This window comes from Enhydra lutris, unplaced genomic scaffold (assembly GCF_002288905.1).
Source record: "Enhydra lutris kenyoni isolate GAN:26980312 unplaced genomic scaffold, ASM228890v2 scaffoldscaffold21, whole genome shotgun sequence".
NCBI lineage: Eukaryota > Metazoa > Chordata > Mammalia > Carnivora > Mustelidae > Enhydra > Enhydra lutris.
Window position 1 is genome coordinate 12,757,433 of NW_019154105.1, and position 25,599 is coordinate 12,783,031.

Consider the following 25,599-nt stretch of genomic DNA (forward strand, 5'->3'; position numbering starts at 1 on the left):
TTTTCCACCCCCTCACTTTAAATCTGGAGGTGTCTTCAGGTTTAAGATGAGTTTCTTGTAGGCAACATATAGATGGGTTTTGTTTTTTTATCCATTCTGATACCCTGTGTCTTTTGATTGGGGCATTTAGCCCATTAACACTCAGGGTAAGTATTGAGAGATATGAATTTAGTGCCATTGTATTGCCTGTAAGGTGACTGTTATTGTATATTGTCTCTGTTTCTTTCTGATCTACTACTTTTAGGGTCTCTCTTTGCTTAGAGGACCCCTTTCAATATTTCCTGTAGAGCTGGTTTGGTATTTGCAAATTCTTTCAGTTTTTGTTTGCCCTGGAAGCTTTTAATCTCTCCTTCTATTTTCAATGATAGCCTAGCTGGATATAGTATTCTTGGCTGCATGTTTTTCTCGTTTAGTACTCTGAATATATCATGCCCTCTCTTTCTGGCCTGCCAGGTCTCTGTGGATAAGTCTGCTGCCAATCTAATATTTTTACCATTGTATGTTACAGACTTCTTTTCCCGGGCTGCTTTCAGGATCTTCTCTTTGTCACTAAGACTTGTAAATTTTACTATTAGGTGACGGGGTGTGGACCTATTCTTATTGATCTTGAGGGGGGTTCTCTGGATCTCCTGGATTTTGATGCTTGTTCCCTTTGCCATATTGGGGAAATTCTCTCCAATAATTCTCTCCAATATACCTTCTGCTCCCCTCTCTGTTTCCTCTTCTTCTGGAATCCCAATTATTCTAATGTTGTTTCGTCTTATGGTGTCACTTATCTCTCGAATTCTCCCCTCGTGGTCCAGTAGCTGTTTGTCCCTCTTTTGCTCAGCTTCTTTATTCTCTGTCATTTGGTCTTCTATATCGCTAATTCTTTCTTCTGCCTCATTTATCCTAGCAGTGAGAGCCTCCATTTTTGATTGCACCTCATTAATAGCTTTTTTGATTTCAACTTGGTTAGATTTTAGTTCTTTTATTTCTCCAGAAAGGGCTTTTATATCTCCCGAGATGGTTTCTCTAATATCTTCCATGCCTTTTTCGAGCCCGGCTAGAACCTTGAGAATCGTCATTCTGAACTCTAGATCTGACATATTACCAATGTCTGTATTGATTAGGTCCCTAGCCTTTGGTACTGCCTCTTGTTCTTTTTTTTGTGGTGAATTTTTCCGCCTTGTCATTTTGTCCAGATAAGAGTAGATGAAGGAGCAAGTAAAATACTAAAAGGGTGGCAACAACCCCAGGAAAATATGCTTTAGCCAAATCAGAAGAGATCCCAAATCATGAGGGCGGAGAAAGGGGATAAAAAGAGGTTCAGAAAGAAAAAAAAAATTAAAAAAAGAAAACCAATAAAGAAAAAATATAAAAAGGAAAAATATATATATATATATTAGATAAACTAGTTAAAAAACGTTAAAAAAGAAAAGGGTAAAAGTTAAAAAATTTAGCAGAAGAAGAAAAATAAATTGAAAAAGAAAAAAATTAAATTAACTGCAAGGCTAAAGAATCATGGGGAGAAAGCCATGAGTTCCGTGCTTTGCTTTCTCCTCCTCTGGAATTCCGCTGCTCTCCTTGGTATTGAAACTGTACTCCTTGGTGGGTGAACTTGTTCCTGGCTGGGCTTCTTGTTGATCTTCTCGGGGAGGGGCCTGTTGTAGTGATTCTCAAGTGTCTTTGCCCCGGGCGGAGTTGCACCGCCCTTACCCGGGCCGGTCTGAGTCATCCGCTCGGGTTTGCTTTCGGGAGCTTTTGTTCCCTGAGCGCTTTCCGTAGAGTCCGGAGGGAGGGAATGAAGATGGCGGCCTCCCGGTCTCCGGCCCGGAGGAGCCGAGAGCCTGGGGCCCCACTCCTCAGTGCGCCCTCAGAGAACAGCGCCGATTTACTCCCGTCACCCTGCCTCCGGCCGCGCTCCGAGCTGACCGAGCCTGCGACCGGTTCAAGGTAACCCCGAGCTTAGAGCTTACTCCTCGGCTCTGTCTCTGTAGCCGGCTTCCCCGTTCTAATACCTGTAAGCTCTGCGACACTCAGACACCCCCGATCCTTCTGTGGCCCTGCGGGACCTGAGGCCACGCTGACCCTGCGTGGGCTTCACCCTGGTTAAGCCTCTGGAGCGATGTCCCTCAGTGGAACAGACTTTTAAAAGTTCCGATTTTGTGTTCCGTTGCTCCGCCACTTGCCGGGAGCCGGCCCCTCCCCCCGCGGTCTATCTTCCCGTCGCTTTGGATTCACTTCTCCATCCGTCCTACCTTTCAGGAAGTGGTTGATTTTCTGTTTCTAGAGTTGCTGTTCTTCTTCTCTTCGATCTCCCGTTGGATTTGTAGGTGTTTGCAATCTTTAGATAAGCTATCTAGCTGATCTCCCGCTACCTGAAGTAGTCTCAGCTGCTACTTCTCCGCCATCTTGACTCTCCCCCCTTTCCAAGATTTTTTACCATTCCTTACTGTTTTAGAAACTTCCTTTAGCTTTTTTTTTAATGTACATCTGCTAATGACAAATTCCCTCACTTTTTCTGTCTACAAAATTCTTCATTTCTTATTCATTCCTGAACCATAATTTTGTCAGATATAGAATTTGGGATTGACAGTTCTTTTCTTTCAGCATTTAGATCACGGCCTCTGTGAATTTCTGGTGAGAGATGTGCTATTACTAGAATTATTTTTTCCCTATAGATGATCTGCCATTTCTTTATTGCTGTGTTCAAGATTTTTCTTTCTCTTTAGTTATCAAAAGTTTGATTGTGTCTTGGCATGGATTTCTTTGGGTTATCCTGTTTTGGGTTTACTCAGTTTGTTTGTTTATTTATTTATTTATAGCAATAAATAAAATATCCTTACTCAGCTTTTTGGATGTGCAGATTCATGTCTGTTGACAAATTTGGGAAATTTTCCCCCATTATTTCTTTGAGTAATTTCCTAGCCCTACTTTCTTTTTTGTATCCTTCTGGGAGCCTAATAATAAGAATGTTAGTTGTTTTGTCATAGTCTCAGAGGTCCCTGAGCTTCTTTTTTTTGTTTGCTTTGTTTTGTTTTGTTATTTCTTTTCAGTGTAACAGTATTCATTGTTTTTGCACCACACCCAGTGCTCCATGCAATATGTGCCCTCCTTAATACCCACCACCTGGCTCCCCCAACCTCCCACCCCCCCCTGCCCTTCAAAACCCTCAGGTTGTTTTTCAGAGTCCATAGTCTCTCATGGTTCACCTCCCCTTCCAATTTCCCTCAACTCCCTTCTCCTCTCCATCTCCCCTTGTCCTCCATGTTATTTGTTATGCTCTGCAAATAAGTGAGACCATATGATAATTGACTCTCTCTGCTTGACTTATTTCACTCAGCATAATCTCTTCCAGTCCCGTCCATGTTGATACAAAAGTTGGGTATTCATCCTTTCTGATGGAGGCATAATACTCCATAGTGTATATGGACCACATCTTCCTTATCCATTCGTCCATTGAAGGGCATCTTAGTTCTTTCCACAGTTTGGCGACCGTGGCCATTGCTGCTATAAACATTGGGGTACAGATGGCCCTTCTTTTCACTATATCTGTATCTTTGGGGTAAATATCCATTAGTGCAATTGCAGGGTCATAGGGAAGCTCTATTTTTAATTTCTTAAGGAATCTCCACACTGTTCTCCAAAGTGGATGCACCAACTTGCATTCCCACCAACAGTGTAAGAGGGTTCCCCTTTCTCTACATCCTCTCCAACACACGTTGTTTCCTGTCTTGCTAATTTTGGCCATTCTAACTGGTGTAAGGTGGTATCTCAATGTGGTTTTAATTTGAATCTCCCTAATGGCTAGTGATGATGAACATTTCCCCCACCCCCATTCCTGATTGTATTGCTCAGATTGTGTAATTTCTGCCATTCTATCTTCAAGATCACTGATTCTCTCTTCTGTCATCTTTATCCTATTGAGCCCATCCAATCAGGTTTTTAATTATTTCATTTTTCAGTTCTAGTATATCTATTTGATCCTTCTGTATATCTGCTATTTCTTTGCTGAAACTTCTTATTTTTTAATTTGTTTCAAGCATAGTGGTAATTGCTCATTAAGACATTTTTGTAATGCCTGCTTTAAAATCTTTGTCAGAAAATTCCACTGTCTCATCTCAGTATATTTGTTGATTGTCTTTTCTCTTTCAAATTGAGATTTTCTGGTTCTTGGTATGATAAGTGATTTCCAGGTATATCTTGGACATTTTGAGTATTATAAAACTCTGGATCTTATTTAAATTCTTCTGTTTTAGCATGCTTCCTCTCACATAACACTGGTTGGAATAGGTAGGTTTTACTTCATTTCCTATTCATCTTCCTTTGACACCCAAATAGGGGAAAAGAGCTTTGTTACTGCTGGATGGAGGTGGAATTTTAGGCTCTGTATTAAGCTTCCTCTGATACCAGTGTGGTCGGGAGAACCTTGTTACTGCTCCCTTTGAGGCCTCTACAGACATCATGGGGTAGTGGCCTCATTACTGTTGGCAGTGGGGATAGCCCTGACTTTGTACTAGGTCTCCTCTGACACCACCCTAAGTGAGAAAGGTAGGCCTCATTTCTACAGGGTTATAGTCTATGCTCTCCAGCTGGTCACCATAGGAAAGAAAGAGAAGGGTTTCATTATCACCTGGCAGAAATCAAAGTTTAGTTTCCAACTCAGCTTTCTCTGGTGGAGGAGGGGACCTTCTTACAGCCTGGTAGGGATAGAAGTCTAGGCTCCCCACTTTGCCTTTGCTGATGGGGGTTAGGATAGGGCCACAGTTTTTCTGTGTTTGGTTGGAGTAGAGCAGGTAGTACCTAAAAGCTTTCGTCCTCCAGGGACACCTAGGAGGCTCAGTTGTTAAGCATCTGCCTTCGGTTCAGGTCATGATCCTGGTGTCCTGGGATCAGGCTCCCTACGCAGTGGGAAACCTACTTTTCCTTCTCCCACTCCCCCTGCTTGTGTTCCCTCTCTCTTTCCTCTCTCTCTCTCTGTCAAATAAATAAATAAAGTCTTTAAAAGTATATATAAATAAAAAATAAAAGGTTTTTTTTGTCCTCCATAGGTTGCCCCACTTTAGTTTCTTTGACTAGAGAAAGAAAGGTTTTCATGGGGCTACTTTTTTTTTTTAAAGATTTTTATTTATTTATTTGACAGAGATCACAAGTAGGCAGAGAGGCAGGCAGAGAGAGAGAGAGAGAGAGAGAGAGAGAAAGCAGGCTCCCTGCTGAGCAGTGAGCCCGATGTGGGGCTCGATCCCAGGACCCTGGGGTCATGATCTGAGCCGAAGGCAGAGGCTTTAACACTCTGAGCCACCCAGGCGCCCCATGGGGCTACTTTTTCATCCATATCTGTTGGCAGGTTGCTAGATTAACATTTTTATAAGCTCTATGTTCAGGATAAGTAGAGCAAAAAAGTAAACTCAGGGAGCTCATTGTTTTATCATTCCTTGAGTCCTCAGTTTCCTAGGTCCCCTGGCTTCTTCTGTCTACTTTTCAGTGTTTTTTATATTTATTTCTAAAGTCCAGTTTTTAAAAAATTAATTAATTATTATCTTTTAAATTTAGTTTGGGTAAAAAAATAAGTAATTCTATTCTATCTTGGTCCAGAGCATAGACATCATTTTGAACCCTGCTTTTGCTTTCCAGTACACAAGCTAGCACTGTTTGCCTGCTATGACAGCTATGATCTCTATGTCTTCATCTACATTGCTGATAGAATAAAGGCCAATACTGATTCCATGGGTACAATTGTAAATACTCCTATAATTTTAATTTTGTGATTTGACAGATCTTATGTTTAATGTGCACTCCTCTAAGTTTCAAATTTGTTTTTGAAATTACATGTTATTCTGTATATTTTGCAGTCTAGATCCATACAGTGGTATATTATTCATTTCTAAGAATTTTTTCAACTTTTCATGTTTTTTCTCTCTCACATATACACTACATTTTTTTTCTTTCATTGACTTTACTTCCCTTAATCCATGACTGACTTCATCATTGTCCTTTCCCAACTTTTACCTCTGGGTCAGTCAATTCAGCATTGTTCAATTTGCTACATTAAACTCTTTCACCCAGCTGACCTTTCTCCACATTCCTAGCAAACACTCAAGATTAGACTTAACTCATTGTGTTTCTTTGTCCACTCTGAGACCCTGATTATTCCTGGAGGAAGACATGGGACAATATAGATAGTTCCCGGTACAAAATTCTACAGAAAATTCAAGTTGATCTTGTGAATAAAATACTAAAATAAAACCAATTTAATAAAAGACACACATGAAAACATACCCATAGTCTTCATTATTTGCAGATTCTGTGCTTATGAATTCACGTATTTGCTAAAATTTGTTTGTAAATCCCAAATCAATTATCAAGGCACTTTTGTGTTCATTCATGAACCTAAGCAGAGTGGCAAAAATTTGAGTCACCCAATGTGCATGTTCCCACCTGAGGTCAAAAAGGAGATGCGCTGCCTTCTTGTTTCAGCTCTCATACCATAAATTTGTGTCTCTTTTTTGGTCTATTTAGTGCCACATTTTCCTAATTTTTGTGCTTTTTGTTGGTAACTTCACTGTTTAAAATAGTCCCCAAGTGTGGTGCTGAAGTAAGGTACAAGAAGGATGTGATGTGCCATATGGAGAAAATTTGTGTGTTAGGTAAGCGTCATACAGACATGAGTTACAGTGCTGTTGGCTATGAGTTCCACATTAATGAATTAATAATAGATCCTAATGTGTCTTTAAGTGAAACATACATAAAATATGGTTATGTGTTGATCATTTGATGAAGATAGGACCAGAAGCTCATGGAAATCAAACCCTTTATTTCCCCCTGGAGCAATGATTCAGTATTCACTAATTCAGGGTTTATGGCAACTTCATAAAAAAGAACTGCTATGAATAGCAAGAATCAATTATATTTTATTTGGCTTCTTGATAGTCATAGAATCATAGTTTAGATATTCTAGATCTTCTCTTGCCTTAATCTCTGGTCTTACTTGCCTCTAACATTACCAAAACGTATGATTTTGCATTTGTGATCATCATTTATGATTTTTATTCAAATATCTCAGCTTCTATTTATGGTTACTTCCTTCCTAAAAGTCTGAAAGGAAGAGCTGTATAACTCTTTCATATTCTAAATTATTTATTACAGAAAATTTCTAATGTATGTATAAGTAAAGAGAGTTATATAATGAACCCCAATGTGCTCATCACCTAGCTTCAACAATTATCAACTCATGGCTAATTTTACTTCATCCCTATATATCTTTTTTTTTTTTTAAGATTTTATTTATTTATTTGACAAACAGAGATCACAAGCAGGCAGAGAGGCGAGCAGGTGCGGGGAGGAGGAAGCAGGCTCCCTGCCGAGCAGAAAGCCCAATGTGGAACTCGATCCCAGGACCCTGAGATCATGACCTGAGCCGAAGGCAGAGGCTTTAACCCACTGAGCCACCCAGGCGTCCCTCATCCCTATATATCTTAACACAATCTTCTCATCTCTTCCTTCTCCACCCTATTTTTTCAGATCTATTTTGAAGTAAATCCCAGATGTCATATAATTTCATCTGTAAATATGCTCTCTACTCTACAATGCCACTTCCATGATGGTATTTGATGTGAATGTTCCTTTTCCTTATAAATTTGGGGAATTAAAGAGAAGGAACAAAGTTTCACTTTGTGATTATAAAACCCTGCTTTCCTACTTCTGAAAACCAATTTTTTTCCTATCTCTGGCACCAGGTTTTTTCCCCCCATTTTAGGTCCAGTGTTCACAATTTTTGACACTTGACCAGTTCCATATACTTTAAAACCTCAAAATTCATCAATAACATCATATGCAAAAATCTTTACTTGGATCTCCTTCTCAGTGACATTTGGCTACCTCCTCCTTCTTAAAATAGATTCTTCTTTGGATTCTATAATCCTGAAATGTGCTGATTTCCCCTCCTCTTTCTCCTACCACTCATTTCTGGTTCTTTATCCTGGTTTCTCTTTCTCTCTCCCTGTTTAAGACTTACTATCCATTAAGACTCAGGTCTTGGGTGAAATTTTTCTCTCTTCTCTATCTACTCACTGAAAGAAACTATCTTTTCTCTGAACTCAGTTGTCCCTTTAATGACTTCCAAATCTACATAATCAGAATTAAACTCTTGCCCAATTCAGTCTCACATTTCCACCTACTCCAAAAACATTTTCATTTATAAGTTTTAAGTTTTTAGTATAAGATTAAAACTTGTATATGTGCCATCTCAAACTCAACAGGCATTATGAAACGTTATAGGCATACCTTGAAGATACTGTGGGTTCCATTCCAGACTGCCACAATGAAATGAGTCAAATGTTTTTTTTTGTTGTTGTTGTTTCTCAGTGCATATAAAAGTTATTTTTACATTTGACTGTACTCTGTTAGGTATGCAATAACATTATGTATAAAATAACCCATGCATATACTGTAATTTAAAAATTCTTTATTGCTAAAAGTTGCTAATTATCATCTGAGCTTTCAGTGAGCTGTAATTTTTTTCCTGCTAGAGAATATTGCCTCAGTATTGATGGCTTCTGACTGACCACAGTGGTGGTTGCTGAAGGTTGGGAGGCTGAGTCAATTTCTCAAAATAAGACAATAAAGAAGTTTGCCACATAGACTTTTCCTTATGGATGATTTCTCTATAGCATGCAATGCTGTTTGATAGCATTTTATCCACCATAGAACTTCTTTCAAATTGGAGTCAATCATCTCAAACTCTGCTACTGCTTTACCAACTAAATTTATATTCTAAGTCCTTTGTTATAATTTCAACAATCTTCACAACGTCTTCACTGGGAGTCGATTCCATCTCAAGAAACCACTTTCTTTGTTCATCCATAAGAGGCAATTCCTTGTCCATTAAAGTTATATGGTGAGATTGCAATAATTCAGTCCCATCTTCAGGCTCCACTTCTAATTCTAGTTCTTTTGCTATTTTTTAAAACTTTTTATTTATTTTTTTAAATTTCTTTTCAGTGTTCCAGAATTCATTGTTTATGCACCACACCCAGTGCTCCATGCAATACTTGCCCTCCATAATCCCTACCACCAGGTTCACCCAGCCTCCTACCCCCCACCAAAACCCTCAGTTTGTTTCTCAGAGTCCACAGTCTCTCATGCTTTGTCTCCCCCTCCAATTTCCCCCAACTCACTTCTCTTCTCCATTTCCCCATGTCCTCCTTGTTATTCCTTATGCTCCACAAATAAGCAAAACCATATGATAATTGACTCTCTCTGCTTGACTTATTTCCCTCAGCATAATCTCTTCCAGTCCTGTCCATGTTGATACAACAGTTGGATACTCACCCTTTCTGATGGAGGCATAATACTCCATAGTATATATGGACCATATCTTCTTTATCCAGTTTTCTGTTGAAGGGCATCTTGGTTCTTTCCACAGTTTGGCGACTGTGGCCATTTGTACCACATTTGCCATGATTTCATCCACTCAAGTCTCAAACCCTAAATTTATCCATAAGGATTGAAATCAACTTCTTCCAAATTCCATTTAATGTTGATATTTTGACCTCTTCCCATTACTCATAAATGTTCTTAAAGGCATCTAGAATGGTGCTTTCTTTGCTGAAGATTTTCAGTTTACTTTAAAGGAATCACTATCTATGGCAGCTATAGCCTTACAAAATGTATTTCTTAAATAATAAGACTTGAAAGTCAAAATTATTCCTTGGCCCATATGTTAGCAGGCATGAAAACAACATTAGTCTTGTAGTACATCTCTATCAGAGCTCTTGGGAACCAGATGTACTGCCAATGAGCAGCAATATTTTGAAAGAAATCCTTTTTTTCTGAGCAGTTGTTCTCAACAGTGGGCTTAAAATATTTTGTAAAACATGTTGTAAACAGATGTGCAATCATTCAGGCCTTGCTCTATTTCTATAACAAACGAAGAGTAGATGTATCATAATTCTTAAGATTCCTAGGATTTTTCAGAATGGTATGTGAGCCTTAGCTTCAGCTTAAAGTCACCAGCTGCATAAGCTCCTAACTAGAGAGTCAGCCTGTATTTCAAGCTTTGAAGCCAGACATTGACTTATCTTCTTTAGCTATGAAAGTCTTAGATAGGATCTTTTTCCAGTAGAAGGCTGTTTCACCTACATTGGAAATCTGTTTTGGGGCACCTATGTGGCTCAGTTGGTTAAGTGTTTGGGTGGCTCAGTTGGTTAAGCATCTGCCTTCGGCTCAGGTCATGATCCCAGGGTCCTTGGATCAGCATCCATCTCCCTGCTCAGCAGGGAGTTGCTTTTCCCTCTCCCTCTGCTGCTTCCCCTGCATGTGCTCTCTCAGACTTTTTCTCTGTCAAATAAATAAATATAATCTTAAAAAAAAATAGAAAATCTGTTGTTTAGTGAAGCCGTCTTCATGAATTATCTTAGCTACATCTTCTAGTGCAGCTTCTACATTGGCAGCTGCCTTGTCACCTTGCACTTTGACGTTATGCTGACAACTCCATTCCTTAAACCTCATGAGCCAATCTCTGCCAGCATTGACCTTTCCTTCTTCAGCTTCCTGAGCTCCTGCAGCCTTCACAGAACTAAAGAGAGTTAGGGCCTTTCTTTGGATTAGGTTTTGGCTTAACCTAATGTTGTGACTTGTTTCTTCTATCCAGACCACTGAAACTCCATTACCAGCAATAAGTCTGTTTTGTTTTCTTATCATTCCTGTGTTCACGGGAGTAGCTGTTTTCATTTCCTTCAAGAACTTTTCCTTTGCATTCATAACTTGGCTGTTTGATGCAAGAGGCTTAACTTTCAGCTTGTCTCAGCTCTTGACATACTTCCTCACTAAGCTTAATTATTTCTAGCTTCTGGTTAGACTGAGAAACACACAATTTTCCTTTCACTTGAATATTTAGAGGCCCCTGTAGGGTTATTAATTGGCCTAATTTCAATATTATTGTTTTTTGGGGAACAGGGAGGCCTGAAGAGAGGGAGAGAGATGGGGGAATAGCTCGCTGGTAGAGCAATCAGAATACACACATTTATTAAGTTTCCCCTCTTACATGGGGCACAGTTCATAGCACCCCCAAACAATTACAATAGTAACATCAAAGATCACTGATCACAGATCACCATAGTAAATATAATAATGAAAAAGTTAGAAATATTACAAGAATTGTCAAACTGTGACACAGAGACACAAAATGGAAAAACAGCACTGGTAGAGTTGCTTGACAAAGGATTGCCACAAACCTTCTATTTGTTAAAAAAAAAAAAAAAACACAGTGTCTGTAAAGCACAATAAAGAAAGCATAATAAAATGAGGTATGTCTGTATCTGTTTTTCCATTTTCAAGTTTCTCCTTTATGTTAACTGGGTTTCCTCATTGATGAAGTCTTCTTTTACTTTTAGATCTTCTTCACATCTAATTGATTAAGTCTTTGGAGATATTTTTCCCTTTTACCATGTCTCCCAAATGTATCTCTGCCCCCATTCTTTTTGTTTAACACCCTCGTCTATTCCTGCATTACTTCATATCGTAACCACTAAATTAACTTCCTGGTTTGGCTTCTAGTTTCAAAGTTTCTCTTACGATATGTAATCCTGATTAAACTTCCTGTTTCGCATTAAGCCACTCACTGAAAAGAACAGGATTTATGGGAAAAAAGTGCCAGAGACAGAAAAACAGATCCCTCAAAGGCTATGCAACTTTTTACCCAGAGAATTAACAACAGCAGCAGAATTTTGTCTTGAAAAATAACTTGTATAGTGTGGGCAGGCAGAATGCCCAGGGTGACTGGTTACTTACTTGGGATTTGTTAAAAACGCAGAGAGATGACAGAGTGGATGGACCAGCTTGCTGGGGCCAAGGCAGTGCACATGAGAGGGTAGCCCTGAGTAGAGGAGAAAGTGTAACCTGCCAGGATCCATGAAGGGAGTGAAGCTGTGGTGTGTTTCTCTGGCAGGGGGAGTCCAGGGCACAAGTACTTTTAAAATATTTTATTAAAGTAGAGCCCCAAGGCTCCCTCCTCAGGGATAAGTCTGTTCCTCCCTCTATCCCTCCCCAGCTTGTGCAGTCTCTCATTCACTCTCTCAAATAAATAAATACATTCTTTAAAAAAAAAAAAAAAAAAAAAAAAGTAGAGCCCCCAAGGACCTCTGCTTGTGCAAAAGCTCAATTGAGAACTTTTTCCTCTTCTGAAGATGATAATTCTATTCTCATTACCCTGGCTTCCCTACCTAAGACAAAACACATATAAACCATCACAATCTCTATCTTACACTGATTTAACTCTTCCATTCACTAATCATGTGTAAGCTAACTAGTTTTAGTAGGACAATCCTTGCCTATTTGATACTTGTCAGTAGACATCACCTGATACAATTTGTAAGGCTGTTAAGTACACTGCTATCTTTTTTCTTTGATTACTTATTTCTCAGACTCTTTTGTACCTTTTCTTAGATAGCTTTAAATTTTGTGATCTCTGGAATCTTCTATTTCCTCATCCTAATCAGTGCTTTCATATAGGCTTGGGTTTCAATTACCAAAATGATTTATTTTTACGTACCTGAGTGCATGTATTTACTATCTTTTGACATTTGAGGGTATAGGTAAACACTTACTGTTAACGGATTTAAAAATTACAGACACATTATTACAAATTCAGTTACTGTTAGTATTAGCTAATGTTTTTACATGAACAAAAGTAAATGCACAGGGAAGTTAACACAATGCAGGTCAAGAAATCTGGACTTCTGAGTTAGATCGCTGTGGATTCAAATTCATTTCTGCCCCTGAATAGCATGTGCCATCAGGCAAATTACTTAATTTCTATGAGTTTTGGTTCCCTTATTGTTAAAATGGAGAAAATGAAACCTCACTTCACATTTTGTTACCAGAATTACACGAGTTAATGAGATAATATGTAATTAATTAAGAGCTCCATAGAGTGCTGAACAGTTAGTGGGTGGTCAATATTAGAGACCCTGGGATTTTGAGGAAAAATCAGCTTGTACCTAGTTTTTATGACCTGTTTAAGAAACAGGCCTCTAGAGTTCACAACGCATAGACAATTGGAATTTCTGATTTTAAACATGTCTTTACTATCTTACTTAATCTTCAAAATTATCACCGGAGGTAGGTATTATTAGGGGCATTAAATGTAAATTAAAGGTCTTAGCTACCTGGAAGAACCAGACTTGAGATTTAAACCCAGGTGTCTGACTCTAGTGTCTGTGCTTTTATCAGTAATAGACTCTTCACCCTTCTTTTGGGAGCTATGTCATAGTGATAAGGGATATGAGGAATTATCTTCTCAGATATACCAGAGAAGAATACTGTTCTCCAAAGAGATGGTGCCTTTAATCTCAGTGTGCCGACCCCTGAATGTAAGCCAATACCCTAGGTAATGGACCTTCTCCCTTATATGAATTACTGACACGGAGGTATGGCTTCTGCATTTGAGCACACTGAAAACTTTTGAAAACTGCCCCTTTCATTAAACTCAAGTCAGAAAAATAAAGAATACTGCTGTAATCAACTGAACTATTAATGACTAATCTCTCCCTTCTCCTGTAGGGTGACTCCGGAGGACCACTGGTTAGTGCAGATGCCAGAGATATCTGGTATCTTACTGGAATAGTGAGCTGGGGCGATGAATGTGCCCAACCTAATAAGCCCGGTGTTTACACTAGAGTGACTGCTTTCCGGGACTGGATCCGTTCCAAAACTTGTATCTAAGAGAGAAAACCCTAGTAGAATGGAACACATGGTTTGTGTATGGACCATTCTCAGAGAGACAGAATCCCAAAAGAAGTCTTGCAGATCACCCGGATTGGACCCACCTAACTAAACTGTCTGCTTGATGTGCATGTTTCTTTCCTAGCTCTGTTTCACCCTGAGCATCCTGCTCTGCAGATATGTTCTGTCCCAATTTGCATTCACTTGTTTTCTAGAAGTTTTGTCATCAAAATTTTGGCTCGTTGACATAAATTTCTTATGCATATATATAACTTGAAGTGATTCCTTCTTTCATTTCCCCCGAGTCTCTCATCTTAATAAATCTCCACTTTCAAGGGGCAGGACAGAGTGGAAGGAAATGTAAAAAGGAAAGAACTACATATTTTTATGCACAAAGAAGTATTAAGAGTTTTTTTTTTCCCCCTTAATGGTATGAGGATAATGATCACATTTGTTACAACAGGTCAATCAAACAGACCCCAGAACACCATATACTTAATGTTGAAAAAAGAGTGGGAATTAAGGAAATGCACAGAAACCAAGATACAGTTTTATTTTCATTTCTAGCTAACAAGTACAGAGATAAGTGTAGGGATGATTCTGTTTTCCTGTGGCCTACAATAATTATACAAACTCTATATAATGTATTTGTTCTAAGTTAAAGCAAATAATATTTATTTAATATTTCACTGTTGAGGATATCAATATATAATAATAATATCATCCATTTGGTTGATATGATAGTTCAGGAAGAAGGGGAAGATGGGAAAATACTACTACTCAATGTATTTCAAGTTCTTTTAAGATCTGAGGTTATGAAAATTCATTTGAAAACAACCAGTATACCTTATGTGTTAAGATTTGTTGTTGTTGTTGAATAGAAGAGAATGACACGAGAATCAGTCCAGAGTATTGAAGGAAATAGGATTATCACCAAGTGCTTCTGTATTTGTGTTTTAAAGTTTTTTTCAAATACAAAGCCTTGAAGGAAATAAGGTCCAGGTGTTAGGGTGTAGATACAGTCATGCAAATGGAGGCCAGAACTCCATTTTGAGATGATGGCACGCCTTTGCCTGCTGCTGAATTTCCAGCCCAGGATTGGACCACTGACCTCTTGGACTTCTCTGGACTGAGATGGGAAGGTATCATAGGAATTTATCCTGGAAGCTGGCACCCTGCTATGTCCAGTATAGCACTGAATTACTAATTGCTTGCAGACAAAACTGAAGAGTAAAAGCCAAATATCAACCACTTTCATAATTTTAGTTTTGGTAAATAACTACTGAGCAGTTAGAGACACAGCATGCAGATGATCTAGGCCATTATGAAGTTAGTTACAACTCATGCCATTATCTATGCTATGTTAACATGGTGAGATTACACTAAATTTTTCCATTACCCTTGCCTCCTCATATACAGCTACTCATCCAAGTTCTGTATTGGACCATAATCACTTTGAAAACCAACATTAGCAGGAAAAATTTGACTTTGACTCACCCAAATAATATTGGCATATGAAAGGGTCAGATTTAGGTGCTTGGCTAAAATAAAATGGAAACTGACATGAATTGACAGTGTGAAATATTTTGCGTAAATTATTTTTGTTTCATTTAATAGATGTTTTGAAAAAAACAAAATTGATGCAAGTGCTGAATTTTAAACAAAAATTTAAATACATTTCAAACAAAATCACTCTCAGTGTTCCATTCCAAATGGATTCCCCTGTTTTAGTACATTCTGCAGTTGGGCCTCTAGGTGGCACCTACAAGCTGTAGAAAGATCTAAGGAAACCGATGTCTGGATCTTGAAGTAATAAAAACCATAGTAGAAATTCTGTATTAAGTTCTGATAAAAAAAATAAGCAAACAAAATACAATTTCTCTTTCTGAAGTGACTTAAAAATGAATAAATATAAATGTACATAATGATTAATATTTTCCAGATTTCTGGGGGTGAGTTTCCAAACTAAAAATTTATAATAGGTAATTGAGTAATTTCTTCCGCAAACAAACTTGAAGAGACTTAAATTAAGGAGAAATTTTAGAAGTTTAATTTGACAATGACATCATAGTACTCAGAGAAATATTTTTGATACTTTTAAAAAAATTTGAGAAACAGAGATTGGGTCACAGTGAAAATATGGGTAACAGTTCAAACTTAATGTGCACAGAGAAATAGATAATACAGTATATCATGTTTTTAAAATAAGTTCTTTTGAAAGATAACATGTAAAGAGTTTCAGCATTCTTGAACATGTCTATTTTAACTCATTGGAGAAAGCTAAGAAGTCATGACTGGAATAATATTTATTAATTGTGTAAGAGATAGGGAGTTCCTTCTATATCTTTAATCCCTCCTCCCACAGTACTTAGTAAAGTGCTCTGTATGTAACAGGCTTTCAATAAGTATTGATTTGTTTTTTTTATTATGCAGAAAACAGCTTTATTGTTGTTTACTCATTGATTTTTAGAAGTAATCCAGATTTTATATTAACTGTGTGACTTAAGCCACCTAATTGAACACTCTAAGCCTTAATATACCCACTTATGAGACAGGGATAATGATATTTACCTTAAACGACTGATTGTAGGGATTAAAATCAGATACTGTTGGAAAGTGCTTAGCACACTTCTTAGAATATAGTAGGTGCTCAAGAAATGGTATCTATTATAACTATTGTAATTAAACTGCAATCTTGTTTTAAGCAATTGGTACTTGATCATAATAGTTTGAATAAATATTTTTGAAATGAAGAGATAATTAGACTAACAGAATGAGCTGGTTTCTTGTTTAATGATGACTATTCCTTGAAGTTTCCTTGACTCCCTCAAGTGGATATAACATCCTTTATTCTGAAATTCCTTACCATCTAAAAAAAACAAACAAACAAAAAAAAAACTTTAAAAATTTTTTTCAGAAAATCATAGGTTTACATACAGTTGTAAAATATAATCCAGAGAGGTTCTGTGTATACTTTACCTAGTTTCTCACAATGATAAACATCTTGCTTAGCTATAGTATAATACCACAACCAGGAAGTTGACATTGAGATCATCCTTCAATCCATCAATCTTACTCAGATTTCACTGGTTTTAAAAACATGCAATTATATGTGTATGTGTGTATTTAATTCTATGTAATTTTATCATGCATGGATTTGTGTAACTGCCACCACGGACAAGATATAGCATAGTTTGATCTCAAGCTACCCACAGCCACCTGTCCTCAGTCTCTAACACCTGGTACCACTAATCTGTTCAGGATCTTTATAAATTTGTCTATTCACGAATGGTATATAAATGGAATCATACAATATGAAAGCTTTAGAGGTTAGCTTTTTCACTCAACATAATTCCATTGACATCAATCCAATTCATGTGTGTCAATGGTTCCTTCTTTTATTGCTGAGTAGTATTCCATGGTAGGGACATACCACAATTTGCTTAACCATTCATTCATTGAAGGGCATTTGAATTGTATACAATTTTTGACTATCATGATTAAAGCTACTACAACATTTGTGTGTCAGTGGTATAGGATTTTTTGTGAACATTCATTCCTCTGGGATTAATAGCTGAGAGTACATTATCATTTGATAAGCACATGTTTAATTTCTTAAGAAACTGCCAAATTCTTTGCAGGTGGCTTCTTACCATTTTTTTAATCTCTCTGTACATATATTCGCTTTCCATGGCTTTTAGATATGTGTGAATAGATCTGATTTCAACAACTAGCCAGTCCCCTGTAGGGACCATGACTGATTCACTTTTATAAACTTCAGAGTTCATAGGAAAGTATATTATTTATGGCACATACTCAATAAAGATTTACTAAATAAAGAATGATGGTAGTAATAAAAATAAGCAAACATAGCAATACATGAGAAATTTTTAAAAAGGAATTACTTTGTACAGAAAAAAATAATAATATTGTCTTCATGAGTGTATTATGCTATAATTTTTATAATTCTGGGCTTTACCACAGTACCTCCAAGTATCTCGTAATGCTTGATAAATAATCTTGCTCCCCACACTTCCCCACAGGGTACACAATCAAATACAGAATAAAAGGTATGGATTATATGAGGATCCTGTCCTTGTGCCTGTTTATTTCTTGATACATAATGTCCTTAATGGTTTTCTGACACATCTGTATCGATTTCTACACTGTACGTGTGGAATGGATTCCAGTATAAGGAAATACTTCATACATATTGTTGGTCTCAATTTTAATAATCATGACTACAATTTTTTGTCCTAATAAAGTTTTTAGTGTACAACTCTCAGGGTGGAGTGGAAGACAGAGACCTGAGACATGCAAGTAGGAGATTTTCCTTAGTCGACACTGATCCATTAATCAATACCACTTTGGCACAGCTGTACCCAGCTTAGGTAAATACCACAGTCCATCCCCACACATACCTTTGACTCATGGACTTCTCTCTTGCTTCACTGCCATATGACACTTGCTTTTTACCACAACCCTGATAAAATCCAAATCTCCACCTACTCTCTTCCTATACCATGCCATTGAACATGTTTAGAGAAAAATACAAAACCACACTGACAGGTCTAACTTCAAATTCAGCATCACAAGCCTCCAGTAGACTCTTGGTGCTTCCCCAACATCATGTGACTCTTCACTGTTCACCCTCCTGTTCTCTTAGATGTCTATTTCACATTTTTTCCTCTCCTCAGTTCCCGTGACGCCTCCTTCTCCATCCCCGTTCTCCATGGATGATCTCGCTTCTCACCCCCTCCACTGAAAACTGAAGCTCTCTGAAGAAACCCTTCACCACCTCTATTCCCATGTCAGCAGTTGCTCCTGACAGTTGGCCTTCCTACCTGTTGCCCCAGGGGCTCTGATTGAAAGCCAATCCCTCCACCTATATACCAGCTCCCACCTTCTCTCACCTACTTAAGTAATTTGCTCCTGCAACTCTTCCCTCCCTTTCCTACTTAGTCATTTTCTTTTTGTTATTTCCTTGATCTTAAACAAACAAACAACAAACACACATACACCCAAAAAAATTATCTTGACTCCTCTTTCTACACCAGTTGCTGCTCCAAGACTTTGCAGGAAAGCTTTTTGAAGAAATCGGTCTATATTTACTGTCTCCTATACCTGTCCTTCTGTTATTCCTTAAGCACATTTCAATCAAAGTTTGGCTCCAAAATTTCACTAAAACTGCTCTTTGCAAGGACATTGGTAGTCTCCATGTTGCTAAATATAATGGAAGATTATCTTAAATTATCTTAAATTATCTTAAATGTCTCATCAACAGCATTTGGCACCATTGATCTCTGCTTCCTCCTTCCTAAACCTTCTTTTTCATTCAGGGCATTGCATATTCCTGATTTCCTACTACTCTCAGACTTTGTACTCATAGGTGAGTCTCATTTTCTGTCATTTGCCGTCCTCATCCTTGACCTCCTAACATTGGCTGACTCCAGGTCTAAGACCTTGTTACTCTTCCTTGGTGATCTCATTCAGTTTCATGTTTTGTTTTGGGGGGGATTTTGTTTTGTTTGTTTGCTTTTGTTTTTAAGATTTTATTTATTTATTTGACAGAGAACGTGCAAGCAGGGGGAGTGGCAGAGGGAGAGGGAGGAAGCAGACTCCCTGCTGATCAGGGAGCCCCATGTGGGGCTCAATCCCAGGACCCTGGGATCATGACCTGAGCTGAAGTTAGCCACTTAACTGACTGAGCCCCTGGTGCCCCCAGTTTCATGGTTTTAAATACCATCTACATGATGATATTTCCAGATTCTTATCTCTACCACAGAACTCTCTCCTCAAATCCAAATTCTTATGTCCAATTGCCTATTGTATCTTCATTAAGATGTCTAGTAACCATTTCAAACACCACGTGTCTTGTTTCCAAACATGTGATACCCAATATCTTCCTCGTCTCAGTCAATGCCATTCTTCCAGTTGTTCAGGTTCTAAACCTCTCGACTCCTCTCTTTCTCTCACATCCCACAACTGAAATTTTTTTAGTATAATAACTTCCTCTAGAATTTTGCCTAAACTCAACCTCACTTGTCCATTGTTTGTAAATTAATCATCTGTTTCCTTTTGAAAAGACTATCATTTGCTACTTCCTTTATTCTCTGAAGCTCCAAAATTCCAGAGACATTAGATTCATTAGTTCAGTAATCATTTTCAGTTGTTCTTACTACTGTGGAATAGAGTTCATTCTGGAAAAACAAACATGAAAGCATTTATAATAGCAGAGTAGCTTCCTAAAATCTTTCATTCCATTTGAGCTTCTGCTATTTACAATTAGCTTCCTGTTCATGGTTGTCAAGGCATATCCATTAACTTGCAGCTTATTTGTTTATTTGTTTACTAAAATATTGTTGCCACACAATGCTAACATTAGTTTCAGGTGTACAACATAGTGATTTGACAAGTTTTTACATCATGCTATGCTTATAGTGAGTGTAGCTACCATCTCTCACTACACACACTATTACAACACCACTGACTGTATCTCCTATGCTGTACATTTCATCCCTGTGACTTACTCCTTCAGTAACTGGAAACCTGTATCTGCAGCTAACTCTCTTTAGACAGCAATTGGAATAATCAACTTGTCTGGCCATTCAGTGACAATAATTGGTCTCCAGTTTTCTCAACTGCCAAAATTTGTATTTCCAGCTACAACCTTTTCAATGAACTCCAGTCCCATAAAAGCAATTGCCTATTTAACAGCTCCCCATAGACCTAAAAGCCCTCTCTAATAGGGCGTGTCTGAGAATGAGGTCTTGATTTCCAACTTCCATTCCATATTTTTCTGAGTGTTACCATCTCAGTGGCATCACCATGCACCCAATTGCTCAGACCCCAAACTTTCTACCACATTTAATCCATTAGTGGATCCTACCAGGTCTACTTTCAAAACGTAACAGACTGCAACAATTTCTTATGACCTCTGCAGTCCCAATAGCCATGTTTCTCACCCGGACAACCACAATGACCTTTTAACTTTCTGTCTCTTGCTCCTACTCAGCCTTGACATTTTGTTTCTTGCTTTACACAACCACCACTTGGAGCCTTTTGAAGTATGTTTGGTCACATCATTTTCTGTTTTAAAACCTTATAATGGCTTTCCACCAAACTTAGAATAGATTTCAAAGTTCTCATTACATTCTAAAAGGTTCAATAAAAAAATAAGCCAAAATAATAAAAGTGACTATCATCTCTAGATCAGTGCTAACAGAAATATAATGTAAGCCACACATTTATTTTAATTTTTTAGTAGATATATTTTTAAAAAGGTAGAAAGAAACATGTGGAATTGATTTTAATAATGTATTCTTAATCCAACTGTGATATTGTGATTTATACTAATTAATATATATTTGGTCTCCTCAGGGGAGCAGGTGGTCCCAGGATGGGCCATCTATTTTGGATTAAAAACCCACTAAAACCCAGCACACTCAGGAAGAGCTCTTTACTTCCCCCCTCAACTGCCTAAAATAAAATTTAGAAGGATGACCTGCTCTAGGAAGAGAGCAATCACCGTAGCTCTGTTATACTACGAACTAGGTATGGTACAAAGGGACGGACCTAGAAAAGCCTTCCCTTTGTCTCTTCAGACTTGCCTAAGGTGTGCCTTGGTTGGCTTATCCTGAATCACAATATTCCGTTTCCTAAGAAACTCATCTTGCCGGTAAAATAACCAGCTACTTAATTCGTAGGCTTGGTAATACAGCCGTAGTAGTTCGAAACACCTGACTTACTTATTATTTCTGCAACAAGACTTACCGAGGATTATTCAAAGGCTTTAGGGGCTTAAAAAACATTTCATTTCAAATTAATTTTCGACTTACAGAAAGTTGCAGAAACAATAAAAAGTGTTCTATTAAATTACCCACCCCACTGTGTCTAATGTAAATATTTTGTGTAACCATAAGACAACTACCAAGAATAGGAAATAACATTAGTCCAGTATTATTAGTTAAACCGCAGAACTTATTTGGATTCTTAAAAAATCTGGCAGCTGTGTACCCAAGGGGATACTAATAATTCTTTTACTAGTTTCAGTACATGTCAAAAACCACTGGTCTCATCCTTTCAGGATTAAAACCCTGTACAATTTTTTTTTAAGATTTTATTTATTTATTTGACAGAGATAGAGAGATCACAAGTAGGCAGAGAGAGAGAGAGGAGGAAGCAGGCTCCCCGCCAAGCAGAGAGCCTGACGCGGGGCTTGATCCCAGGACCCTGAGACCATGACCTGAGCTGAAGGCAGAGGCTTTAACCCACTGAGCCACCCAGGTGCCCCAAAACCCTGTACAATTTTAAAGGATATACAGTAATGTCCTTAGCTCCTGGAGATTTTTGTTGTTGTTATTGTTATAACTCATTAAAATACTCTTAGAACGTTTTTCACACTTCAGTGTCTATAAACTTACCAGGCCCATTTGTCAACAATTTGTCTTGGACCCCATTCCCAAACCCTCATATATTTGGGCTGGGGGTGCCCAGGAATGTGCATTTTAAATAATCATTTGCTGGCAGATCACTCTTTGATGAACATGGGCTTACAGGAAGCTTTGGCAGAAATCGATGTTGTATATTGGAAGGGTTTTGAAAGACCTGTCATCAGTTATCTTTCAACTTCATTTTTTCAAATGGCTCACTAATACTTTTTAAAAGAAGTTCAAATATCAATTCTTACATTTTACTATTAAAACATACATGCATTACCTGGTGGAACACATTGCCTATTTTTTTTTTCCTGATATAAATTAGAACCCCAGGGGCGCCTGGGTGGCTCAGTTGGTTAAGCGACTGCCTTCAGCTCAGGTCATAATCCTGGAGTCCCAGGATCGAGTCCCACATCGGGCTCCCTGCTTGGCGGGGAGTCTGCTTCTCCCGCTGACCTCTCTGCTCTCATGCGCTCTCTCTCTCTCTCTCTCTCTCTCAAATAAATGAATAAAATCTTTTAAAAAATAAATAAATAAATAAATAAATTAGAACCCCAGCAGTCACAAACCCTGTGAAGTGTCTTCAAGGCAGTAAAATCAATCCTGTTGGCAACCCAGCCTCTAGAGGTGGGAAAGCAAATAGTTCACATACAAAAGGAGTTAATATAGCACCAAAATGTTTGTAGTTTCCCATTTCTTTCTCAATCTTACATAGTTTACTACTCAAACACACACCAGTTGTCAACCTTAACCTCCTCTGGTGCACAGTTCTACATTTACCACCTCTCCTGCTGCATTATCCTTCTATATCCCTACTGGCCACTCAGAAACTATGTAAGGCCAATCATATATTCTGATGAAGTTCTAGAACATAGGTGAGGTTCAGTGGGGTGAGGTCTGGAGCTGATGACCAAGAAAGAATTCTTGAGACATCTTTGGTGCAAAATGGTGGCTTATTAAAGCACGGGGACAGGACCCATGGTCAGGAAGTGAGGAGTGGTCTATTATATACTTGTAAATTGGGGAGGGGGATTAGGGATGGTATAAGTCTCTAAGGAATTTTGGAAGCAAGGTTTCTAGGACCTTGAGGGGCTAGCTATTGTCTGGGGAAAGGTTATTCATTACCAGTAATAAAAACTTCTTGTGAGACCCTTTAGATGTATATCAGTGGGCCATATGCTTGGGAATGATTGTGGACACTATCTTGGAAGTTTAGAGATAAAGTTTCCTAAAGGAATTATTAAAGTAGACTTACAGGATCCTGGTTGGGGGTAAGGGTTGGTCAGGCTAGGATTGTCCTTTGCCCTTAGCAAAGCCTTAATGTGGAGGTCACTCTGCCTGTTTTAAGGGCTTGTCAGTAGGTAAGGAAATTTAATAATTATTCTTCTGTCTCTGTGTCCCACATCAATTCTACTACGATAAGGCACTATATTAATAATAGGGCTATTATCTTAATATCCTTTTATATAAACATATAGAATTTAGTAATTTAATTTTATGACATTCAAGAAATTCGCAAAACATTTTCAAAGAAACAACTTGTATCAGACACACAGCACAGCAATGATGCCTTTATCAGCACTAGAGTATTTCTCTTATTAATTCTAGCACTTCTGGTGGTGTAAATGAATAGATACTCTTAATTTTCAGGTTTCTTCCTGCAAAAGGAAGCAGACTGAGGAGAAACACAGAAGTTGTTTTATAGTAGATACTAAAAGAATACATAACACCCATAAATGCAGATCCTTCTCTTAATATTTTAGGTAGTTAATTATTTTTCTAGTTCAATTTCTATTTCTGAGATTTCTAAACCATGCCAAGCATGAGAATAATGAAATAAAAGTTTTCAGGATTTAAATAGGAAATACATTATTTGTTGAAATCTCATGCTTCCAGCAGCATCTGTATATAGTGAAACTAATGTCTGAAGAGAATATGGAGGAGGGTAAAACTGCTGACTGTAAACTGGGAAGAGAAGACAGTATTGGCAGAATTGGAAAGTTCTATTTGTCAGACATGGTTCATCCTAACTTCACCTGGTAATTGAGGTGACTATCTGTGTTAGCTAATTGGTTTCATCCAGACAAAAATGAAATTCTTCATATCTTTGTGACAGGATGTTGTTTTACAAATAGGAGTAAGGTGCTGCTGAAGTTGGGCTTCTACCCTCCCATGGAAAATGGGAGATGGGAGTATCACCCCTTACGATATTTGCATTTCAAGAATAAGGCTCTCAGGTCTTTGAGAAAGGCATTCCTGGGTCATAAACCTGACAAAAAAGGACTATGTGGTTTTCTTATGTAGAAATGACCTAACTATTGCTTTAATTTTAAAAATCAATTGGCACAGTATCTTTAAGCCTTTTTTGTTATTATTTCTTGAAGAAAGGTATGTGTTCTTTTTTAAGTAGATGAAGTTCCTGTGGCTATCTTTTAGTCTGCAATTGATTTTCAATGAGGATCAATGGGGAGTGTCTGTGATGTTTGCTTTTTAAGTGCCAAAAAGGTGGTAAGCAAGAATTAAAATAACTCTTAAAAATAATGCATCATTGTGTGGGTTTTTTTTTTTTGAGAATTGCTTCATCTGTTTTTTAATTCTTATTAAAAATGACACTTTAAAAATAATTTGTTAATGACTTATAAGGAAATTGTTAGATATCCAACATAAAAATTTCAACTTTGAATAATTTCATTCTATGTGCTGAAAACATTACTTAGATTTCCTATAATTTATATAACAACTCCTATATTGATGGATAGCTTTAGCTCTTCCTGGTTTCCTCTAATTAATAGAATGCTGCAGGGAACATATTGCATTTTCTAAATAACACAAAACTGTTATAACATTCAAAGTAAAAACATAATGTCTCAAGCATAATAGAATTTTATGTCTTGCTCACATGATTGTCCAACACAGGTGCTTCACATCACCAAGTGATTTTCTTCAAAAAGTGTTTCATGGACCCAGGATGCTTCCATCATGGAGCTCTACCATCCATGAGGAACACTTATCATTTTGTATTCAGCCTACAGAAGAAGAAAGTGATCATGGAGGAGGTACACTTACTTTTCTTAAAAGCCCTGCACCAGAAGTACAGTACTCATGAGTTCTGCTTACATGCCACTGCAGAGCAAATCAGTCACACATTCACATTTAAGTAAACAGTGGCTGGAAAGTACACAGCTAGAAAAAGAAAAGGATTTTTTTTTTTTTAAGAGAAAAGGATTTTACTGGTAGTTATTAGTCTCTGCCATAATACTTATAATACGTTTTTATGCATATTTGAAAATATATGAATAGGATTGTTATCTAGAATGTTACTGCTGAATTTTGACAAATATTATAAAATAATACCATATAGATTGTAACAACCTACTACTTTCCTTGCATTCTTCAACTTGTCATTTTTTTTTAATTAAATTCTTTTTTTTTTTTAATTTTATTTTTTTAAACATAT

The 25,599-nt window shown here is 37.6% G+C and overlaps 1 protein-coding gene across 1 annotated transcript in view; it reads left to right on the forward strand.

Annotated features, from left to right (window-relative positions):
- LOC111149345 (transmembrane protease serine 11E-like) overlaps positions 1–13,976 on the forward strand; it is a 53,033-nt gene extending 39,057 nt beyond the window's left edge. Inside the window, exon 10 of the mRNA XM_022506341.1 lies at positions 13,543–13,976. Coding sequence (XP_022362049.1) covers positions 13,543–13,704 — 162 coding nt within the window. The 3' untranslated portion in view covers positions 13,705–13,976. The remainder of the gene's footprint in view (positions 1–13,542) is intronic.
- The last annotated feature ends 11,623 nt before the right edge of the window (positions 13,977–25,599 follow it).